The sequence below is a fragment of the Pavona decussata genome, unplaced genomic scaffold (assembly GCF_977016875.1).
Source record: "Pavona decussata unplaced genomic scaffold, jaPavDecu1.1 SCAFFOLD_130, whole genome shotgun sequence".
Classification (NCBI taxonomy): domain Eukaryota; kingdom Metazoa; phylum Cnidaria; class Anthozoa; order Scleractinia; family Agariciidae; genus Pavona; species Pavona decussata.
In genome coordinates this window covers 2,114,855-2,137,056 of record NW_028145544.1, presented here as the reverse complement: position 1 = coordinate 2,137,056, position 22,202 = coordinate 2,114,855, and the positions used below count along the sequence as shown (strand labels likewise).

General features: G+C 38.6%; 1 protein-coding gene across 1 annotated transcript; it reads right to left on the bottom strand.

Annotated features, from left to right (window-relative positions):
- Positions 1 to 793: 793 nt before the first annotated feature.
- LOC146468623 (uncharacterized) lies at positions 794 to 21,738 on the bottom strand. The gene is made up of 18 exons (XM_085124250.1): positions 21,174 to 21,738; positions 20,849 to 21,021; positions 19,680 to 19,824; positions 19,065 to 19,343; positions 18,109 to 18,321; positions 17,273 to 17,494; positions 16,281 to 16,451; positions 14,990 to 15,200; positions 14,782 to 14,839; positions 14,023 to 14,175; positions 9,381 to 9,436; positions 8,619 to 8,756; positions 7,753 to 7,921; positions 6,804 to 6,908; positions 6,090 to 6,308; positions 4,810 to 5,032; positions 3,999 to 4,181; positions 794 to 3,191 (listed from the first exon to the last, which is right to left on the bottom strand). Exons 3-18 carry the CDS (start codon positions 19,738 to 19,740, stop codon positions 2,884 to 2,886), a joined length of 2,769 nt encoding a protein of 922 aa, XP_084980376.1. The 5' UTR covers positions 19,741 to 19,824; positions 20,849 to 21,021; positions 21,174 to 21,738; the 3' UTR covers positions 794 to 2,883.
- Between the last annotated feature and the right edge of the window lie 464 nt (positions 21,739 to 22,202).

The window sequence follows — 22,202 nt, the reverse complement described above, 5'->3', positions numbered from 1 at the left end:
GTGGACTGATACTGATATTTAACCAACGATAGCCTTCTGGTGTTAATTACAATTATCACGAATCAAAGCGAAAATAATTAAAGTCTTTAAACCCCTTAGAAATGTTGACTTTTTTCTTCTTCGTGCACACTAGATTTTGCTTTACTATTCTTATTCTTATTCTTATTCTTATTCTTATTCTTATTCTTATTCTTATTCTTATTCTTATTCTTATTCTTATTCTTATTCTTATTCTTATTCTTATTCTTATTCTTATTCTTATTCTTATTCTTATTCTTATTCTTATTCTTATTCTTATTCTTATTCTTATTCTTATTCTTATTCTTATTCTTATTGTTATTGTTATTGTTATTGTTATTGTTATTGTTATTGTTATTGTTATTGTTATTGTTATTGTTATTGTTATTGTTATTGTTATTGTTATTGTTATTGTTATTGTTATTGTTATTATTGTTATTATTATTATTACTGTTAAGATCTGCACTTGTCTGTCTTAGAGGTTCTAGGACATTAAGAAGAATTCAACGTGACATCAAGAACGCGGACATTGACATTGAAACAGCAGAAGGGGCCATTTGAGAGATGCTTATTTTGTTTATTTTTTTTTCTTTTCTTTTTATCAAGTGGAACTGATTTTAAAATGCCGAATTTAATTTTTAAAAAAAAAACTTCATGACAGTTGTTTTTTTTCTTCGTTTTCTTTAATTTTAAAAAAAAATTATTATTATTATTATTATTATTATTATTATTATTATTATTATTATTATTATTATTTATAACGCGCATGCATGAAATCATGGAAATTAAGTCTTCAAGTTGCTGGTTAAAGATAGCGCCAATACAGTTTTTGCTGATTCTGTAGTACTGAATGTTACACCAGACTGAATGAGATCATTAAACTCTATGTAGGCCAAAACGGGATCGAGTTGAAGTCTTCTGACTAGCACGGTATGTTAGGATGGGCACTAGGGGGAGTTCAAATCGGCACGATCAAATCATAACAGTGTTTGTGATAATAGAATATAAAAATCGCATTTTATTGTCAGAAAGAAATTCCCTTTCATTTCCCTCCACCAACTTAATTATATTCACGTTAATAAGAAAAACTTAATGTCAATTTTTCGTGAAGATGGAAGAATAAAAAAGTCGAGATCCCATTGGTACTCAAACTTATGACTTTCTGCGTTGAGGTCGGATGCTCAACTTAAATAAATAAATAAATGGCTCGTTATTATAATTCGCTAGAAATATTATCGACTTTAAGAACACCTTTGCCGATAGCATATTTGAGGAAATACCGTTTGGTGATGTTTGCACTAGTCTCTATCAATCATTTAATCATTTCAACTGTTTACCGCATTCTTTCACGTAAATATCAGTGTAGGCTTCGTGCATAAATTAGTTTTCATTCGTACTGAGCAAACAAAACAAATTTTCACATGAAAAATCTTTTCACGAGGCCTCGCTTTCGCAATGAGGTTCAAAGCAACTCGGTGGAAATGGCCAATTTTCTGTTAGATTTTTTCGCATAACTTGCAATTGGCTGTTTTTAGTTCTACTTTGTATATATAGTTACCATTAGCTATTCGTCATTAGTTTGGCTCAACCTTCGTTCAACTTAGACCAATTCCTCTCATGTTCCAGGAACTCAATCAACGTTTGTAAGTATCTTTAGCTTTGCTTTTAATGTTTGTTTTGCCGCTTGTTTGTCCAGCCTGCAAAAGTTCACCACTCAAAAGGTTCCTCGCGCGGGCTACGAACATTCAAATTAATTTAGCGTCTATAAGTTTATAAGTCCTCCCTTTTTATTTTTATAGATACTGTACGTAATAGTTGAGAGCGCGAGGAGTACTGTATGCGCAGGACTTTCTTGCCCTGTTTTGAAAATTTAAGGTGGCTCTGTACCCCTCTGGTACTTTGCAAAAAATTGTATCGAAACATACTGATTACGAGTCACCAACCGAGCCGTTTTTGAGTTATAGCCACTTAAAGGTAAAATTAAAGGTGTTTTAACAGGTCATGCTGTTTCTATGGTAACCTATAATGTGGAGAAAATTACCATAAACTTGTTTACCAATATTAATGCGTTTTTTTCCTATCATTACTGTTGCCGGTATCAACTGATAAAGAATGGTATTATCCGGCGATCCGTCAAAGTGTAAGTGCTGGAAAGTTTTTTTAACCAACGTAAACGAAATTTACAATAACAAAAACAAAAGAAGACTGCGAAGTGTCACAAGAAAGAATAAGCAAATTCTGTACGGTGTTAGGTGCCAATTGTGTTCGTGCAAGTAATCGTAGGCAGTTATTAAACCCTTTCTGGAGGGTAGGATATAGATGAAACTGTAGAGAGCGGTTCTCAATCGAGCGTCAAAAGTAATTTTTCGTTTGCTTTGGTATTGCTTCAATACGCTCTATGATTGGTTAACAAAGTTCGCGCCATTTTGTCGACCAATGGGTAGCCAACCAAAACCAATCGTGACGTGCACGCACACATTTTCCGGCGCTTGACACAGGCTACATGTACTTGCTTCGAATGCATTGCGCTTTTTACGTCCTTTGTGATTGGCCAGAGTAATTGCTTTTGTTTTGGGTTTACGACATTCAATCGAAAAGCGGTCTAATATACATTATTCAACAAATGGTTAACCCCATAAGCGAGGGCGTCAAATAAAGTCCGGTGAAAATAGTATAAAATTGCCTTGAACCAAGAACTGTTAGGTTTTGTTTGAACCGGCTAGGAGTCAATAGTCGATATTCTTTGAGTTCAATTTTGTGGTACAAAATGCCGTATAGTCTGTGACTCTGCGTAAGATTTCAGGCGAGCATTTCTCCCTCCAAAGTGAAATCGTAATGCAAGATTACAGGTATAAACCTGCAGTATCATTCCGTTGAACCTGTAGAATAAATTGAGATGAATTTTTGTCCTCCACAGCTCCTTCGAAAGTCCCCTTGACAAGGTAGCTTGCAATGTTCGTTTCCAACTTCTGCATCGTCTTTGAAGTAAAAACCGCAGAAACACTCGGACGCCAACAAAAGGCCAGCAAACGGATATCCTTTAGAGGAACAATGTTCGACACATACATCTGGTATCATGGCGGGATGGCCCTCAAATCTGTGCTTGAGTTGTCTGAGAGGGTCTGAGTTATCAAAACAACCCAGGTATAATCCTGTTGACGACTTGAAAGTGTCTGTGAGATAGGTAAAGACAACTTAGACAAAATCCAGGACCTGATGATAATTTCAGGACATATAAGATAAACGATAGACCGAGTAGATTCATCGTGTCTTTAAATTTTGACAACAAATAAACAAAACTAAGATCTCAAGTGACAGTTATATTTCGGTATAAACTATACCATCATCAGACTAAAAATGTATACAAAATTAGGAGCTTAAATAGTTACACAAGGTATACTCAAGAGAACAGGCAGAGTTCCCTGCTGGAGTTTAATCCTCTGTTAAGTGATGGCGAATGGCGCTTGATGTGGAAGGCCTCTTTATATAATAGCAGATTCCAATTGTCGTCGTAATCTAACCCCGTGGTGTTATTCTGAACTACATTGATTGCATATTCGTTGTTGCCGGAAATAGCTGGTGTAGACTTAGACAAACCAATTATATGGTGTATAGGCTGTATTGATGGAACTCGTCCTTTTTCGGTTCATCACCAGCTGAGTCGAACTTATCACGTGTTAGGGAACTGATCATAACAAGTGTGTTAGAAGAGGCCCCACCTTGCCTGCGGTAAAGGGTTATCGAGGACACCACCTATCTCAACAGATTTTATTGGCTTTAAAATTTGAGATGACACAGAAATGTTCAGCTATCAAGCGTCAGCATTACTAGATAAACAGGAAAAGTAAAGATTGAGTCTCATTGTCATCTTTTGCTGCTGGACGGAGGGGTACGCATTTGGTCCTCAGGAGGGAGCCTTCCCGTATAAAACTTTCTTGACTACCCCTGAGGGGATTTGAACGATCATCTGTCATTGTTACCTTTTAGTTCAGTTTCATTGTTGTCATCGGATTCTGGAAATTCATTGTCTTGTTCTCCGTCATCTTGTATCTCCTCTGTGTCTTGTTGTCCAAGACTAAGAGCTGGGGCTGTCGGTTGAATCACTAAAGGTCTTCGCTGCTGTGTGGACGGAATCTCAGTGCTGATTTTAGATGAAGTAGGATCTGGAAGTGATATGGCAAACAGTGTATTCCGTATCTTCTCAATAGCATTCAGAAGAAATTTTGAATGAGAGTAACTGTAAACGAGGAAACGTTTTTGGAGTAACATTTTTTCTCCGCTTGCAGCACACGAAACAAATTTTTGCGGAAACGGTTTTTGCTTCTGATAAGCAAAAAGATGTTTCCGTAACAAAGATTCCCCCTTTTGCTCATGGATAAACCATATACCATATTTCAGAAAGAATGTTTCTTTTTTTACAACTGATTGTAAGTTAAGACTACAACACAAGACTTGATTATTTTTGCTTTAACTAGAGTCTCTAACGCCTTAGAGATCCGCCTGTGTTTCACTCGATATACTGCATGATGAACTTTCACTCAAAAGACAGTTCAGTTTATCACTGAACTCAGGGCTAAATACATGTACAATTGGCGGGGTACTGCGCTAGCCCGGAGTGAATCCAATATTCATGTCACAAACCACATCACGATGTTGTTCTTTACTGCGTGCAATACAAGCCAGCACGTATTACATGAAATCTTGTATCAATTCAACCCACCCTGTTAGGAAATTCACCACTTCGTATAAGAAAATATTTCTAAGACCCACGTCCAGAGAAATATAATTTACCCGGCAGCTGAAGTTGAATGACAAGAGGACCATTCCCAGGATTCAGTGAGAACTTCTGGGTGCTGCTCAGTCCGTTAGGAAGTTCTAGTACCACGTCGTATTCTCCGAAGAAACCACGTGATTCAAAATAGGCCTCTGATTGGTCAGTATATGAGGGTGATAGTGTGACATGCGTAGTCCACTGCTTCAGCAGACTGCGATAACGCAGACCAGCGGCGTTGATCTTCAAGGAAAACAGAGAGACAAAAAAGTAATTTTTCGTCAACAAAAATGTTGAAATGACAGATAAATGCTTGGTTGAACAAACGAGCTACAACCGGCCTCAGTAGTTTTGTCCGGTGAAGTTTCTCCATATGTTATAGTAAGGTGGTACGGTATAAGATTTACCTTCTCTTGTTTCCTCTGTATATATGTTGGTACGTTCTTATCTTCTCCATATTTCTGAGTTAGGCTGACATTCGTACGGCACTGAAGCGGCCGTAAGTTGATCTAACAACTGGCTCGTTTGTAAGGCCCTTCACTAAGTTTTAATTTAACAGCCCTCGTTAATGAGCCAAGTCCTTTCATCAAGAGGACGCACGTACGATAAAAAGGGATTCTACTCCTCCTACTTTCAACATGAAAAACCTACTGAGCAGTACTTTACTGTGGTAATGCTGAGGTGGTCCTAGATTTCGAGTCTTTGTATGGAATCCCAAATGGTAATGTGTGTCACATGTTACATAGTCTCATGGCAGTTTACATTTCTTCTGTGAGGTGAGATCGGACATCAGCATGGCAGCCGCTATTAGTCCATGTTTTGTTCTTACCCACCCACCCAACCCTCGCATGAATGTGAAAGACAGATGAAATCAGAGATAGAGATAGACCACCACACCGGGGAACTATGTACCCTACCCTTTTCGTCGAACATTGGGTGGGTGGAAATAATGTGATGGAATATGTTAAGCCTGGTGAATAAATGAGAATGATGTATTAATCAGTAAATGACACATGCATACTCGGAAAAATCCGAGTTCTCCTATCAGGAGTCGAACCTATGACCTTCCGATTACTAGTTCGGATGCTCTACCACTGAGCTACAGGAGACTCGTGGGAGCTAAGGCCATTAAACTGGGTTCATAGGACAGACATCCTGCACACTGCTAGGATTGGAATGTCAATGTGTGGCATATGTGCAATGGAAATAAAGTGATGGAATATGTCATTTGCTGATTAATACATCATTCTCATTGTGTGGGTTCTTTAACGTCCCACAGATTAAAGTTATTGCACTCTACCTTCCATTCATTTCCATCAACAAGAGAAGTGTATGGACCCCTCCAGGCACTCTGACTCCAGAAGCTCCACAGAATCAATCCCTGGACACTTGGGTTGCTGAATGCACTGCGCATGACCACTTCAAGGCTATTCGCTCGTTTAACGGGGTTTTTCTCAAGAACGTCGACTTCCGTCAACCATATTGGAATCCCGGCTTCCCTCAGAATATTCAGACGATACTACGTCGAGAAAAGAACGTAAAAGCACTAAAACAAACATAAATGCGCAGTTCAGGCCCCAGTTGTTCAAAGAGCGGATAACTTTATCCAGTGGATAAGTCGTTATCCAGTGGAGCAAATGTCCTCCTAAGAACGCTTTTGGCAAGTTTTCCACACAATCCCATACTTAAATTTGACAGATTCTTCAACTACATTCACCAATAATAGACACATCGGGATAATCTTACACACATTTTATCTGCTGGGTAGGGACCTATCCAGTGGATAAAGTTGTCCGTTCTTTGGACAACTGGGGCCAGTTCGTTTTGTAGCCATCCATTGTGATTGAACACTGGTAACTGTTAACTTGGGGATCTTCTTCGAAAATCTCAGAAGAGCTTGCTAACATCCCCAGTCATTGTATGAATCTAGGTAACATATACAAATCTCATGTAAAGGTGATGGTATGTAACAAAAGTCTGGTTGCTTATTTTATCATTTCATCTGGCTACTTACTTGAAGTAGGGTTGGATTCACGTGACCGTTGAAGTGACCTTGGACACCTATTCCGTCCAGCGGTATTCCTCGCAGTAGCAAATCCTTGACCTCCTCAAGAAATGCCTGCAAGATGAAGAGTCTAGCATTGAGCTTGAGATAGCTATCGTTTGATTGCGAGCGCACGTTGGATACAAGATGATAGATAGCCAACGAGGTGCGCAGCACTGAGTTGGCTATAATCATCTCGTATCCAACAAGCGCGGGTGGAATAATTGTTTTATTAAAAATCAACCACGAAAACTCGCTAAATCTTACTGATTTAGTGATATTTTCTTTTCCCCCTGACGCTTACTCTTAACATATTTGTGGGGTATGGTATAATGGCTCATATATCATGGCCACTAAACAAATAAAACTCTGGAACTGCGTTACCGAATGAGTCAGTTTTTAAATAATATTCGCTCCTACTCAGAATCTCTAATGAATGACCTATTGCGCATAGACAAAAACACAGCAGGAACGAAGATTGATTATTGGAATTGTAGTGATTTATATTTTCTGCTTAGCTTCCATGCTTTGCTGAGTAACATCAGGGATAAAATATTTTACCACAATTGTTTCTAATCTCGCAATCTGATTGGCTAATTTTCCGTTGTCGATAAGAGTCTAGACAACGCTGCTCACGTCAATCAGCACGCGGAAATTTTAACAGTTATTATAAAAATTTTCTTTGACGTTGATATTGTGGTAAAAAACAAATTGAACGTGGTTTAGCGTTGTCTGTACTCTTATCGACAACGATATTCGTCATTACAGTGGTCAAAATTTGTTGTGGACTCACGAGGCGCACAACAAATTTTGACCACTATGATAACGAATATCGTTGTCGATAATAGTACAGACAAAGCCAAACCACATTCGATTTGTTAAAATTAAAGTCATCTCAAACTTTTTGTATAAGGTTCACCTGGGTTAGTTGCCCATTTTCTACAACATCGAAATCATTGACAAACAAATCTACATCCGGGTCTGCTTGTGCGGCAGCTGTGTACATCCAGTCACGGATAGCAGCACCTTGTCTATCAGCGAAATATGAACCATGTAACATCTCATTGTTGACATCCCACTGCATAAATCTGGAAAAGGGTATACAAGTATAAATACCGTTTTACTCAGCGGTTATCGGGTTATCAAGACGTTCAAATCACGTGACGTTGTCGCATACACTGCATTTTATTATTCAACATATTGTAACACTGCCCAAATATGGTCATAGTACACCGAATATTCGTCGTCCGGAGTTAACGTAATTAACGTAATTAACACGTAATTTCGTGTGCCGGGGTGAAAAATGGCAAACTGTGCTTTGTTATCAATGTATTGAATAATAAAACAATTCTCCTGCTCAATCTTCCATTGCGCATGTGCTCGAGCTTGGCGGTCGTGCGCTCTTGCAAATTTGTTCACTTTGTCGTATTCATTCTGTCTATTGACTCTATTATGACCGGGAACGAAAAGCTACGAAAAGAAAATCAAGCTTTGCGTGTTCCTGTATTCGTCTTGTCCCGCCTCGATTAGTTTTGTAACTATATCTGCGGGACAAAGCATTCATTCTGTTGTTTTTCAAATAAATTGTTGTTGTTGTTGAATATCCACTCAGCCACGGCCTCGTCGGCTAAGTATCAGACGATATTCCTTTTGATTTCGCAGGATAATTGTTAAAGGTTCGAAGAGCCTAAGGTATTATACCTACAGAAAAGCCTGAAGCTATAGGTGAGTAATGAAGGACAGAAATACGCTGCACTTGAGCATGCCTAAGAGAATTCGACTTACCGTCCTTTGTATCGTCCAAGTAGATTCTTTAATCTTTCGCTGAGCTTTTCCTTGAGTTTGTAGTTCGGGATTTTCTTCACCCAAAAAGGAACTTCAGTGTCAACGGCCCAGAACACACAATGACCGCGAATCAATTTGCTGAAATACAACGGAAATACAAGTCAAACGGCAAATAGTTGACGGATGATAGGTAATGTCTAGCGGCCAGGAATGAATAAGTTGCCCCAGGTTTCTACCAACTGGATTAAAAGTTTAGAGTATAACATACAGAGTAATATGCTTATTTTTTAATCTACACTTTTTCTATAAAGAAAAAAGAAAGGAAGACGTCACGAATTAGCGTGAAGACGCTTTAGCTGATCATTTGAAATCATTTATTGAAAGAACATTCACGAGGCTTTGAAACCTGAAAAAATACATGTATGGATGATATATCGCTCTGACGGGGCGATCTGCACAATTTCCAGCGTCTTACATGGTTGGTCGAGAGGACAAAAGAACGAAAACCAGGACAACGTTACCAGCCCCACAAAACAATGCAGCTGCAGGTTTTCAGGGTCCAGTGAAAATAGAGCTTTTGAAACGTGCAGGGTCTACTAGATCACTGAGTAAACTACATTTTCATTCCGAATTCCCCTCTCACTAAGACAGTACATGTACAAGAATTCGAGAAATTGTTCAGTGGCAAGGCGTCTCCAAAGAGTAGGTTGATCAGTATGTGCTGAGTGATGCAAGGGTTAAGGAGGAAGGGAGCTAGCTTACTTGTGAGCTTGAAGGAAATCTACCGCCTTGTCTGCAGTGCCGTAATTAATGTGGCCCTGAAGTGAAACGTACCTATAATAAGTTAAAACGCAAACGGTGCGTCAGTTGTATAAACTGTAGGGATAGACAGATATCATTCCTTCAACTACTTGTATTGTCAGTCAATCAATCAATCAATCAACTTTATTGAAACAAAGTAAATGGCTCAGGCAGCAAGCTGGTTTTCAGACATGCCGTGTGATAATTACAAATTATAAAAATTAAGACTAGAGATTAACTAACAATAATTAGCACAAGAAATGACAATTGTGTCTGTTTAATCGACTGTCATAAACGTAACTATCTAGTTTATATGGTAATCAAGGCTAATAATAGTAGTAAAATAGTAATAATTTAAATACAATATAACAGCAGGAAATAAGTCATTAAAGAAATATGAAAAAAAAACACGATAAAAAGTTGTATCCTAGGATATCGCATGTTTAAAGCTAGTAAGATCCCTCATCTCAAGTGTTTAATTTGACAGTTGGTTCCAACCCATTGCACCCCGATAAGGAAATGAACGCTTAAGAAAATTAGTTTTAGGTAGTGGTAGTTTTGAGATCATAGTCAGAAATCCTCAAATTATAGTCATGAATTGTGTTATATACCTACTCTAGTTTGAAATTAGACTGCAAGAGTAGTAGGGCTTCAGCAAAATTAAGCCTCGTTAGTGTATAGGTACAGGTATAGGACGGTATAGGTAAATCATTGATATGCATAAGGGTCTAGTCAATGCCGAGGTTTGCTAATGAGCGTCACTCTTGCACAAAGGAAACAATAGACATGCCCAGGCTTGCCCACTCTATACCCACCCTGATTGGATCTTAAGATTTATATTGTCTGTTTTGAATAAAAAGCGGTTAGATTTCGAAAGCGCTATCGTTCTTGCACTTCAGCTTTGCTGGGAAAACTTTTTTTCGATTTTTAAAACGTTAGTACCGTTGAAAATGGCTTTTTTTTTACCAACGTTATTGATCTTCAAGCTGCCTTGAGCGCTTGTTTAACTGTCCGCGACTGGGAGATGTTGTTTGAAGCCCCGTTTGCTGGGAAAATTTATCTCCAATATTTCAGGTTATTCGTGACTATCATCGATCATTACCGTTAAAAAACAAAACACACACACATATATACACAAAGTGGCGCTGAAAACTCTATATTTCAAGTTTGTTTGACTATTACAAGACCGTTTTCTCCTATCTATCTCGAGGAAATAAAAAACTATCAAAGTCACGCACCGTTAGTCAGTTAATTATGCGGGTCCACGAGCCTTAAGTTGCATACAAATTAGTTCAGTTCTGCTGGAAAAACCCAAGGGAGTATCTTGACGCATTAGTATATAATCAATTTTATATAACTTAACAAGGATCAATTAAAACACGCTACTTATAATTGCTAGCAATAGAACCAGACAAGAGATACCGTTTAAAAAACTTTATTAAAAAACAATGACAAAAAGAGTCAAACACACAGCGATTCCTGCCTGCTTAAATTAATTTGCATGTTATGTTTGGCGCGCACTGAAAAAATAAAACACGCTCAGAATTTACTGAAAATTCTTTATTTAAATCGTTTAACAATTCAAGTACAAAGCAAAGTTCTTATGACAGCGTTAATCATCTTTATCCTCGTCATCGCTAGGGGGATAGAATGTCATTTTTGATGTCCTTTCAGCCTTGTGTGTGATCGCTCCACAATCATAACATCGACGGAGAGATTCCTTGGCGTGCTTTCGTTCAAGAGGAATCTTGCGATCACATATAGGGCAAACTTTACAGTTATCTTCCCAAAAGCACTTAGGACATTTCATGACTACGGTATCATATCCATGTGAACTGTTGCAGTGTCGGCACGGATCATGAACTTTTGCCTGAGGTATCGTTGAATTTTCAACTGAGTCGCTACTATTCTCGGCCTCTTCTTCCCAATCACTTTCCAGGCCGCTGTTATGAGACTCCTCAGGTTGGCTATTTTCAGAACTGGTTTCCTCCTCTTCACTGCTGTCCGACAAGTTTTCATCATTAGCCTCATTACCTGATTCGTCCTCTTTATCCTGGTATCCTCTTTCTTTTTCTAATAAATCGCTTAGAAGTTTTTTATTTTTGATCAGTCGCTTATTCACTCCGAGCTCTGCCAGTCCATCTAGGAAAGTATTGAGCGCACGGGGTTTGGCGACATCTTCGTTATGAGGGAGTAACACATACTCGACCAGCTCTGAGATGTTTGTTACTGGTATTGTGCGCTGGTTTCGGAGTAACAGTCCACTAGGTGTCCAGAACAAGATATTTTTAGAAGCAGCCATACTATGCAATAGTTCAGAAGCGTGCTTTCTGGAAACGGCGTTGGAAAGGTTGTTCAAGACATCTTTTATCCGGGGTTCTTCTTCGTCACTTTCCTCATCAGAGGTTGAGTAATCCTCCATTTCACTTTCCTTCTCTTTATCCCAATCCATCTTTCTTTTCATATCGACCAGCACTCGTTAAAAGAGAGACACAAATGACCAAATTTAAGAATCCACGGTCTCTTTTATAACATAAGATACCACAAGCTACTAATTGCAGGGGTCAGTAATTCTTGTATAAACCCACTGCCCTCTTGCACAAGGATGCGTTTCTTTGTCTTGTAAGGAACATTTCGCTGAGCAAGATTTAGAAGAGCATCCTTATGCGAACGCAATATGGCCCTAACTTCTTCAGACACTGGTATGTTTTCTGTAAGTACATTATAAATAACTTGCAATAACGCATGCAACTGTTGTGGAGGAGCTGTTCTCAAGAGAAACTGACGCTGCTTGGAAGGGCAATCAGAAAGGAGCTGAAGGAAACCTCGGTTGTTCTTTACAACGCGAGACATGATCATGGAATGAGTTTAAGAAAGTAAGTTCCCCCTTTTATTGTGTAGGGTGTGGGGGAAGCAATAGACTTGAGGAGAAGGAAAACACTAGAAATAAGGAGGAGGAAAAACAATAGAATTGAGGAGGAGGAGGAGGAGGAGGAGGAGAAGGGGGAGGAGGAGGGAAAACAATAGAATTGAGGAGGAGGAGGGAGAGGAGGAGAAAAACAATAGAATTGAGGAGGAGGGAAAACAATAGGGGTTAATTCTATATAAATGTGACACATTCGATGTTTTTTTCAGTTCACGTCTGTTCACGTCACTGAGTTGACATGAGTTGGTTCTGTTCTTTCTGCGAAAAATCCTTTAGTAGAAAAGATAACATATAAAGACATATGTTTAATAAGCACAATGAGTCGCCGAGTTTCGCCACTCTCAAGATCCATCGTGCGCTACAGAACTTAGAAGGAGAAAGAGACTGCTTGCAGTCTTGTTTGAAATGCAAATGCTATGGAGACTGTTAGGACACGGGAAAATGTCCCCTGTTAATGGGTGTTTGTGTAAAGCAGGATCATTTTAGGGAAAATGTATGGATTGTTACTGTTGACTTTATCAAAAAAACGAAAAATGGCCCTTGAAACTGTATCAACTTTTTTTTGTTTCTGCAACCAGCGCGAATGCTGAACATTTCATTCTACTCTGTATACGTTGAACAATCTTGGCTTTACTGATGACATCTGCTTTTTGTGAATAACAGTTTAGTTTTAGTCTTCGAATACAGTTTCCTTTCATTGTTTCGCGTCGTTACTAATGATAGAGGTTGAATAAAGAACACTGAATTTTCTGGGTTCGTTTAGACACTCATTAATAATTCATAAGCCCATTGACCTATCAAATGGTCGATAATACATCACGTGCAGTGACTTTATATCGATAAACCTCCTCCTTATTAGTATGCAGTATTTTATTAGCTAATAAAACACTCCTCATTAGCATGCGGTGTTTTTCTCGTATGCTAATTTCCAACGTTCACAAAAGCGTAACTGTGATAAACTCTATTGACACACGCTTTTCCAGGAATGTTTTTGAAGCCGTGTTTGAATGTTTTTCGCAGCACGTGTTTTATCGGGTCTAAAACCACTCGGCTGCGCCTCGTAGTTTTAAACCCGATAAAACACTCCTGCTCGTTTTTTAAACATTACATCATGATAAAGGACGGTTGTATTCGCAGTAGGTGAGCAGAATGCAAAACCCAACCCCTTTTTCAGACCAAATGTTTAGCATCCCTATATTTTTAGAATGAAAAAACTAAAAGCCATACACCATGAGATAGTATTGATTACTTACTTAGGAAGCTGAGGGAAAACTTTCTCAAAACCTCTAAAGCCTGGTTTTCACTAGGACATAAGCAGAAACAGAAACAGAAGCATAAACGCCGTTTTATCAAGTGAGAACACATGCTACATAAGCATATGTTATGTCGCAGTTTTCACCAGTGAGAACGGGACGACATAAGCACAAGCACAAGACAGCCAACCGTTTCGTCCGCCATCTTGCTTAACATTGAAGGGAACTGGTTTAGAGAATTTCGTCAAGAAATGTTTTTTTGCGCGTGCGTCTGTCCTTATGCGTATGTAGCTAGAGTTCTCACTTGCTTATCTTTGTGCCTCTGCTTATGCTTATGACCTAGTGAAAACCAGCCTCAACCTTCTCCTCTTTGAGATTATTGCTTAATTTTAATCAAGAATTCGAAAATTTAAACTGAACTCACTTGTTTAGGTTCAACGTCACCCCATTTTAGAGAGCTCTCCAACACGGCCCATTGAAAGTTGTTCAGGTAGAAGTCGCGATATTTAGGCTTTCGTAAGAGAAAGTTACTTTTCACAGCAGCTCCGAAGGCGAAGAGGTGAGATTTTTGTTCAACCTATAAAGAGACCATTTTTAAACTTTATTTTTAACTTGAATGAAACCATTTTATTGTCAAAGGCAAATGGGGTCACGCAGCGGATCAAAGATGTGACATTTGGTTTGAAAACGCTTTTTCTTTTTCAAGCTTGAACCATCATGTGCTTTCAATTGAATCTGAGAAATTTATGGTGAATCATTTCATCCACGCACTCCTCAATAGCTTTCATTTCACTGAGTAAAGGAGTTACAGGAGTCAGCGTTTCGCATGAGTGAGACTGCTGTGAGTTTTTGCTTTTTTTTTTTTCTGTCTGTCCGTCAACGAACGCTTTTCATTCGACTAATTTGCTTTTGTTTTCTAAGTTGCATGCTCCCACCAATAGCACAGCTCCACTGCTCAAACGAATGGCTATAGCTCAAAACCTCATCACTCGAATCTCTTTACGGTGGCCAGTTTACCTTTAGTTATCAACTCTGTTGATAAATGTGCTAAACATTTGTTTCTACTCTCCACCGACGCAACAGTTTCTTTAGAAACTAACCCCCTTATCCAACTGTCTATCTGTTTGTCTGTCTGCCTCTCCTGTCTCTTTCCCTTACAGAATTATGGATCGGGAGTACTTACTGTGACTTTTAGATTAGCCAGCAGATCCGTTGTATATCGAGAACCAGTAATATTCACTCTAAAAAAGAAAAGAAATGTGTTCAATACGTAACGAGCCGAACAATTGATTTATCCGTCCCTGAACCGTTTCAGTTGATTCATCATGGATTAAAAACAATTAAAATGGTGGAGAATTCCGGTATCTTTTGAATGGAACAACTGCACTGACCTGAACTGTATGTTTCGTTTTCTGTATTTATCTATCAACATATCAGTGTTCGCCTTCCAATGAGGACGTTGTAGAACCTCTCCAAGATAGACATCATCCAACAGGATGTCCACTGCTGGTTTGGGTCCCTTGAAGTAAATGAACACGTAGTAGAATCCTGCCCTGGCCAGTGGCATTTCAAACGCGGTGTGCCAACGAACCCAGCCATAATCTAGAAATAATTCGACCCCAGGAAGTTAATGTCCAGCCCACCGTACCGAAAAAGATGGCAGCGGGACATTTTCCCAGAATACCTTGCGAACCTAACACAGCCAATAGGCACACAGAAACCCATATCTTTTACAAATTTCTTCCCTGTAGAAACAACATTGTATATAATAGATTTGAAGTTTTTAGAACTTTTCTGAGCGTTTTTATGAGCGTTTTTAGGGTTTTCGTGCGCCAAGAATTGTGGGTAAATATACCAGTCGTCATCTTTTTCTTACGGTGGGTTCTAAGTGATGTGTTTAACCGAGTTCTAATTAAACGATTATTTTTAGAGTCGTTGAGAGTTAGCAGATTTCTAACTTCCACACGACGGCGACGAAGTCAGAGGCTCTGTTTCGAGAATGGTTCAAGAAAACTTGGGTATTTTTAAGGACGGTACCAACGAAAGTATACAAAGGTATGTTTGCACGGTTTATGACTATGCGGGAAAAGCAGATCTTAACAAGGCATATAAGGCAAAAGTTTGGAAAATTTATGGTAACCACGCATTTTCAGCGATTGTTGAGCTGCAATCCAGCCATTATTGCCATTATTGTTACGTAGCTTAAAACTTTTAGAATGATTGCTGCTTACAGGAGAAGGTAGGGTTGGGTTTAAAAGTGGCAATGAGAGGGAGACACACAGGCTAATATGGTTACAGATACTATATTATAAGTACATTCCGCGTAAATCTATAGAATTTATGCAACTATTTGACAATTATCCTGCGAAATCGCACAGAATATCGCCTGATACTTAGCCGACTAGGCTGTAAGCCAAGTTGGCCGTAAAATCATGGGATAATCCGCGGGATAATTGTTTTATTATTCAACACATTGATAACAAAGCACAGTTTTATTGCAGAAAAGCTGGAGACAATTTCTATTTTGCCATTTTTTCCCGACGCACGAAATTGCATATATCGCAAGACATCTGTCGTGTAAGGACGCCGAATATCGAGCACACTATGACCATATTTGGGCAGTGTTATGGAAATGTAAGCAACCATAAATTATGCAAATTATGCAAGCTACTGATTGAAAACCTTGTGAGTATTTGGTCCTCCTAGCGAGTCGCTTGTTTCTTTGTGCTTTATCGCCTCTCTTTTTGTATCGCATCCAAAGCTCGATGCTGTGAATGTCTCCTGTTCTCTTTCGATCCAAAAGCTTTGTCCATCCTTCAAACTTGTAAACACGACCTGGCAAGACTCTGTTACCTATGTGAAGTAGACATGATTACGATATACGTTTTTTGAAACCATTGTTAAATTAAAATTAAAGTCGATGGATGTTTTTCAGGCCAACTCAAACGTGGATGTAAGGACTTTAAGTGATACGCGACTTCCTACTGAAAGCCAAAATGAGTTATATTTACTTATATATATATGCCAATCATGGGAATTTGGGAACTTAATGAGATCTACGGCGTGCAAAATTTCGTTAAATTTCTGTCCCCAAATCGATGACAAGATCAAACGCACAACAGAATACATAACGCTGTCTTGTACCTGCTCTAGCTAGAAGCACGTACAATGATAGATCCCGTGGAGGATCTCGAAATAAATGTATGATGTATCAAAATGTGTTAATTTTGACAGGAGATCCGCGACATGAATCATGTAATTTTCATATAGGTACAAGGTGAAAGGCCTGTACACAGAACAAAGGCATCGGGACCCAGACTTTCTCAACGTATATATTTAACAATCATTTCCCGATCGCGCATTGGGCATCGAGATGATAGATTCCCAAAGTGGCGCATAGTGCCGAGTCTAGCTATAATGGTCCCATATCAAGCAAACGCGAGTGGAATGATTGTGCATGTTTTAGTAAAAACAACCAAGAGATGTAATTATTGCTAGTTCTTGCTGATTTCATTTTAAAGGAACGACCAGAAGACGAATTAATGGCCACTATTTGTCGGGCATGGTATAATGGCTAATATCCCATGGCTGCTAAGCCAATCAAAAGGCTGGAATTGTATTGCCCAATGATCTAGTTTTAAAAATGACATTGAAAACGACTGAAAGTGTCTTACCAATATACTGTCCGGGACCTGCCCATTCAGAGAGTCTAGCCAGGCATATTCCACTGTATTGTCCCTGTTTTGGATTCTCAAGCGTGTACCGAGCAATTACGCCTCCTCTTGGGTCATCTGTCTCCCCCTGACAGCTCCATCCTTTAATTGGATCATTTACAAGCGGTTGTTCAAAGCCGGGATTGTTTAAAATGTTCACTCCACTCAATGGAGGTCTGAATTCTACAACGCAACAAGTCAGACTATCACTACAGGAAACCTCCACTGCTGAAATAAGTTAAGGTTAAATAGTTGAAACTACAATCTTATTTTACATTTTGTTGGAAAATATGGAATTAATATTTCTGTGTCGGACAAAACAGGATTTGATGATCGCTCATTGTCGCTTTTAAATTTCCCGGGCGCCGCCAAGTTGGATTTCATGTCGTAATACAGTTGTCCAATTGTTTAACACAAAAGAACTTCCGCTCACTGACAATAACGGCAACCGTATTACGTCATAAAATCCAAAATGGCGGTGCGCGGGAAATTTAAAAGCGAAAACAGACGATAATCATATCTAATTTTTAGCACACTTGAATAAAGAGAATACGACATCTTCTGCCTTTACATACTAAGCTAACACTATACAATTGCTTAATCATGCCACTGTTTGACTATGGAGATACAGTGTGGGGTGATAAAAATAACAACACGCTTATGGGTCAGCTGCAAGTTCTTCAAAACAAGGCAGCCAAGGTCCTGCTTAATTTACCACCAAGAAGTTCATCAACCACAAATCCGTTTTTGGATCCTCCCAAAAAAATGCACCCTTGGATTGAAGGAGCTGACCCTACCTCCAAAGTCACGCTCGTCAATTTCCTTGTAGAGTGGCTGGAGAAGTACAGGCCTCACGTTACCATTTTTAACCAATGGGTGCTTCGCAGCGTTTGAAGGCATGTTCGTAAGAAGAGAGTTCTTCAGTGCATATGATGAGCTGTACAAATCGTAGATAAAGTTTCGCTTTTCCTGTTCTTCCACTGTATCTGTGTTCTCGCGAGGCTTGTGTCCTGTAACACAGAAAAATATCCGGAGTAACCCTGAAATCTGTGCATGCAAGTTTGACACTGGTCCAAACTGGGCAAGATTATTAAATTCAGTCTTCAAAATACTCTAAAACAAACAACATAGCAATGAGGGGCTGCTTCAGACTTAGGCTCCCTTTTTTTTTTAATATTATAGGGAGGCCTGACTACAGGACCTAAACAAGCTGGTGGGAAGCTTACTAATTTGCTATTCATGGATGGTGTGGCCTATGTCTAGTTATCTTATCTTATCTTATCTTATCTTATCTTATCTCATCTCATCTCATCTCATCTCATCTCATCTCATCTCATCTTATCTTATCTTATCTTATCTTATCTTATCTTATCTTATCTTATCTTATCTTATCTTATCTTATCTTATCTTATCTTATCTTATCTTATCTTATCTAGAAATTGAACACTGAACTTAGCCGTCTAATGAGAAACAAATCTAAGTGGTTAGAAAGGAGGAAGTGAATCCAGGACTGCCAGAATCACATTGTAATATTTTTAAGATGTATTTCTCTTAGGGCCGTTAGTCCATCTTTTGAGATATACGTGCTTGTTAAAGACAGATGTCCATCATCGTCGAAGAATATGAATTACAAGTTCACGTTTGCTACTTAAATGAACTAAGTACAGCAGGAATTAACTCCTCCCCTCCTCTTAGAGGACCTTAGAGGGGTGGCCAACCATTTTAGTGCAATTAAGTTTCTGAACTGCCTTACCATCCATGCTATATACATCCATAGATCTTGGTCCGCCTGTGCCGTTGTAACACTGTGTAGAGCTGCCATATCGCATGTAAGTCAGTGAGGCGTGCACACTACCAACACAGGCAGAGTTGTTCCTTATCCCAAACACAGGGATCCCACGCAACAGGGCAGCCCTAGCACATTTATGTAAGGGTGAGGATTGATCTTTGAAACTCAATAATCCAATTTCGGGTAGAAAGCTACTCTTATCATTATTAACTCTGTCGTTCCAACAACCAAGGTAATCGTAAACTGCAACAATGGAAAGGACATCATGTGAGAATGTGCCATGGTTTGCTTATAGTCAATGTATAACGACGGTACAATATAATGAGCCTAAGGTTTCCTCTGCTCACTGATTGAATCTGTTAAGCGTCTGAAAAAAAGATCAACAGAACACACCACACAGCCTGCCTCGTGCCTAGGCGCCAACGCATTCACGGAAAAAGCGGAAAAACAGGAGCGCAGGGCTTGATCATCCCACAACACCATGCGCACCACGTATAAATAAAGAGAGACGCACCAGAACGAGGCAGCCACAAAGCTTATTGGATGACGTAGCTACTAAATACCATGGCAAAATCTAACCTTTCTGGGATCTCAAAAGCGTGAAAATCTCCACCAGGACAAATACTGCGATAAGTTTCATCGAGCCTTCATGTTATTTCCCCTACAGCATCTCCTTCGTCCTTTTATAGTCGATGATCCTTTCAGTCTTTGACGTAGACAGCAACTAAAACGGCGATAGTAAACATGGGCAATGAAAAACATTTGAACGTTCAAGTGTTATTGAATGAAGATCATACTTAATTTACCGTGAAAAAGAAAGAATGATACATTGGAAACAAATGGATAGTCATCGGTACATTTAAAGCCAGTTATTCGCCCAAAGAACAAACTCACTAACTGCAAAGCTCCAATAGTTTGGATTCTCGCGCGCGAGTCTTACAACCGTGCGCAGTCGTAGTTGGACCAATAATACGTTCTGTTATGCACTCTAAGCCTTCGCCTTCAGCTTTACACTTAGCGTTAATACAATACAATACAATACAATACAATACAAATAATAGACGTAATTTTAAGGGGATAGCATGTGACAGTGATGAACTGATGATCCTGTGGCCCTCCATAAAATAAACAAAAGATGTGAAAATAAAAAATTATATAGCGTACGCTACAGTAGAAATTAAATTAATATGACTAATTTAAATATATAATATATGCAAGATACAGTTCAATGAAATTGAGATAACTAAACTGATATAGAATTCTAAACTGTGATCAATTAATCACAATTAAGCCCGAAAAGTAGATTCTGCCTAATTTAAACAAAATAGATACTTTATTTCAAAGGCGGGGACTGATCTAGAAAAGGGTGGGTGAGGGGGAGGACAACAGTCCCCCTTGTTTCAACGTTAATTAACCAAACCATTCAAGGTTAATTAGCTTAGTGTAGAATGGAATGTGTTTGTTGAAACTTTGATTTCCCTTTTGAAATCACTTGGAGGATTTTTATTCTAATAGCTGAAAACTAAACAAAATCCCAGAGTGAGTAAAGATAAATAGACGATTGACAAAGGACAGGTAACTAAACAAATTTCTTAAGCACTGCATGATTATAATTGTCATCTTAAAGCCTTCAGTCTACAAAGTAAAGTTTCATTCATTCCGATACAGGTTAATAAGGAGGAATATAAAGTTTAATTGTTAAATAATAGTGTACTTTTACATTTAAAACTGGATAAAATATCACTTACCAAGCTGAATCAACCTTCAACAGTGTGTTCCGTTATTTTAGAGATATTGCAGCTTCGGCGGGTTTGCATGTAGTTTTAACAGATCATCGTAGCTAGTACCTGTTAAACTTCCATCTTAGGAAATCTAAACTCACGAAGTAAAGTGCTAACTTTCTGTCGTTGACAATTCCCTCCTATCACACAAAATAAGATGGCATCTGTCCTCAAGCAGTTGTAACAACAAAAATTCTATGTCAAGGTTATGATTTCCGTCAAAACCGAAGAATAAAGAGTTCCAATGTTTAAGCGCCGGAATAATTTCACCAAATTTAAAGTGGGAACTTACTCGCAAATATAATTTTCGGTAAATCATGTAAAATTCATCGGGCTTGCTTTTGCTTATTCGCCGATCATCTGGCGCTTGTATTGAATATTGCCTCAGTTGTACCATCCGTTGTCTCGCAACAACAGTTCTCTTGAAGAAAATGTTGAATCTGACAAGACAGTTATTGAAGAGTGGAAATTGTATTTAGATTAACGAAAACAGGTGGTTGTATTGTTATTAGTCCTCGAAGCAATATTTTACAACCTGCAGGGCTTGTCAATGTGTTTATTTCTTATTTATTCACCCTCCCCACCCCTTTTAGTTCCATATACACTCTGACGCCGTCGGATAAAGGATGTAGAGCACTGATCAGAATTATATGAGGTCACAGGGACCAACAAAGTATCGTTAACAAGTATTCCACGAGCGCGAGTTGGAAATGAGATGAAAGATAGCCAACGAGGCGCATACCACCGAGTTGGCTATAATCATCTCATATCCAACAAGTGTGAAAGGAATAATTGTTTTATAAAAAACAATCAAGAAATTTTGCTAGATCTTGCTGATTTCGCTTTTGCAAGAATGACCAGAAGACAATTTAATGGTCGCTATTTCTCTGGCATGGTATAATGGCTCATATACCATGGCCGCTAAACCAATCAAATCTCTGTGACTGCATTATAAAACGATTCAGTTTTTAACAATTTTTATTATTATTATTATTATTATTATTATTATTATTATTATTATTATTATTATTATCATTATTATTATTATTACAACTGATATTCTGTGTATTCCGTTAAACTTGAACTGGAATAAGAATATCCCGAAGTTAATCCAAAAGAATGCGCCCTTAACAGTGTACCATTATTTAACTTTTAGCCTGTTAATTAGTTTGCGCTTTTAGTTAAGTTTTCTTGCACAGCCTGCCACATATATTTGACCCCCTCCCCTTTGATATCCAACCGTAATCCACTCAAAGCACAGTGTTCTGAATCACTATTACCCAAGAAGAAAGTATCGACCTACAATTTAAGGAATCAAACA

What these genes read in the sequence shown, in the direction of transcription:
- LOC146468623 (XM_085124250.1), bottom strand. Translation starts at nt 19,740, where the DNA reads ATGAAACTTATCGCAGTATTTGTCCTGGTGGAGATTTTCACGCTTTTG. An exon ending in AAAATGGGCAACTAACCCAG is followed by an intron (nt 6,909 to 7,752) that starts GTGAACCTTATA and finishes TTCATCTTGCAG; the next exon opens with GCATTTCTTGAGGAGGTCAA. An exon ending in CATTCAACTTCAGCTGCCGG is followed by an intron (nt 4,182 to 4,809) that starts GTAAATTATATT and finishes TATCACTTCCAG; the next exon opens with ATCCTACTTCATCTAAAATC.